The sequence below is a fragment of the Echinococcus granulosus genome (genome assembly GCF_000524195.1).
Source record: "Echinococcus granulosus chromosome Unknown EG_S00002, whole genome shotgun sequence".
NCBI lineage: Eukaryota > Metazoa > Platyhelminthes > Cestoda > Cyclophyllidea > Taeniidae > Echinococcus > Echinococcus granulosus.
The window spans coordinates 2576545-2578682 of NW_020170382.1; the positions used below are offsets into that span (position 1 = coordinate 2576545).

The 2138-nt window shown below is 40.5% G+C and overlaps 1 protein-coding gene across 1 annotated transcript in view; it reads right to left on the reverse strand. All coding sequences in view use genetic code 11, as the record gives it.

Moving 5' to 3' along the window:
• Nucleotides 1-322: 322 nt before the first annotated feature.
• The window catches only part of EGR_00618 (Serine/threonine-protein kinase RIO2), a gene marked incomplete at both ends in the record, with an annotated part of 4321 nt that continues 2505 nt past the window's right edge, over nt 323-2138 (reverse strand). Inside the window, one exon of the mRNA XM_024489867.1 lies at nt 323-581. Within this exon, the coding sequence (XP_024355864.1) occupies nt 323-581 (259 nt within the window). The remainder of the gene's footprint in view (nt 582-2138) is intronic.

Here is a 2138-nt window from a genome sequence, read left to right on the forward strand (position 1 = left end):
AGGGTAGATGTGGCCATATTTGCTGGTCTCCGACTTCCCTTGTTGACTCCGACATGTCATTACCTTGTCTACCACACATATCACCGGCAACAGCAAGATAAACGTCGGATTCCTTCCCGGCACCGATCATTGAGCCCAAATCAATCACCTGACCAGACTTTGTTAGTGTATGCAGAGCCAGATAGTCATATCCAAGATTTGTGAGACGATACCCTGAGTATCCTGAAGGAGATGTATTACGACGTTGGCCAAATATCAACTCAGGGCTTCGCTTTTGCATTAGTCATCTGTGAAGACGACTTAACAAATAAGATCATGGTCATCATAGTTGAAAAAACGCACCTTTTCGAGAATCACCTTCATAGGCAAGAAGACCATGAGGAACAAGATCATCACGAAGAAGCTTCAAGAAAGCGGAGCCGCGACGAGCACAACGGGAGATTTTGTGCACCAAATCGAGGGGTACGAATTCATGATTCTTCATACCCATTTCAACAGCCATTAGAACACGCCATGACTCATTCGTCATGTAGCGAAACTGATCAATTTTAATTGACTTTGGCATTCGGGAAGAGCTTAGCCTTAATGAAACATGGAGACAAGATGGAAAAGATATCCGTAGGTGCACAAAATTAGTCTTAAAAAGTGATGAATATATGAATAAATAGGCAAGGGCTAATGCTGCACATTTTTATTAAGGCAACAAGACAAGTAAAAACGCCGAAGGTTGATTCAAGAACAGAAAAATGTTCCACTTAAGCTATGTTAGAGAGACACGGGAAACATGTGGAAAAATCACGAAACACTGGGTCATCTTCAAACCATACTTGTGTAAAAAGTGTGGTGAGAACCTGCAGCCACGAGGAAAAAACTGAAAAACATACTAACTGGAATCAGCAAAAACCCACGACGGACCACAGCGTACACACAAGCACAACGGCTAAGTAACGCTTTCGCGGTTAGTTAAACCAGTACATCTAAACTCCGTCAAAACCTATACGAGGAATAAGGACTAAAATGGATTAAGGTTGCGTTAAGTAGTAATAGGGTAATAAATTAGGTGGCTAAGAAGTTTAAAGAGCTTACAACAAAGAAAGCTAAACAAAAGATAATGGGCGAACTCTAAAAAAAATTTGCTTTGTGGGGATATTTTCGCTCACTGGCTTAATCCTTTCTGACAGGCAAAAAATGGATCAAAATACCTGTTTGTGCAAGTTAATGAAGTTGTACTGCTTACTATTACCAAATACTAGCATGGTCACGAATGCGGCTATACAGCGTAGAATTTTAGCTATGCTTCCCTTGCACCTTCCGTTTTTGGCTCCTTGATGAAAAATTCCAGTTTAAAAGGACCTTATACGTTGCGTGACACTAGGATTTCACGATTAACAAGATCTTTGCGAGGAAGCGCTCTTCTACTTTCCAGTGCTCGATGGTGTTAGCTCGGTCACGAAATTGATGGCATCCGTTTTCAACCTAAGTATCTCGAATGCCTTCCAATTCAGAGCAGCATAACAGAAGGTATGCTGTTGTGTCCTACCAAAGCATTATGCTGTAATACGATAGTGGTTTACCCACCGGCATTGGTGAGACGCCACTTTTGGACTTCGAACTAGCCCCCTTGTACCTCGCTGGGTGGTCTGGCCTTTTTGAGCTATGCCACAGCTCAGACACCTTCTCTGAGCTAAATATATATTCTGCCCAAGTATTTTGTCGTCATTCGTCTTCAGGGAGTCCAGGGACGCTACAATACATCTAAAAAGAATGGTTTACAATAACCCAGAACATAGTTGTACGTTTCCGTAAATATTAGCCTACCAATAGCACGCCAGTTCCACTTTTAAAAAATCCGTTTTGTAATTTTTAAGAATAGTACACTATCAAAGTTAAAAAATCTTGTCTTAGTGAACCCCGCGTATAAACGATTGCACCACATTCAGCAATCCTTCCTCCATCCTCATCCAACTACAGCAGCACATGTGCTTATATTTGCTTACCTGCATTTACATTTTAAATAAAGCAGAGTTTTTCTAATTTTAACTCTCTTGTTTTCATTTTATATCGTAAATTGGTCTTATTTAATATCACAAACCCAACTCATACGGCTTTTTGAATAGGTTGAACGATAAATTAATTTG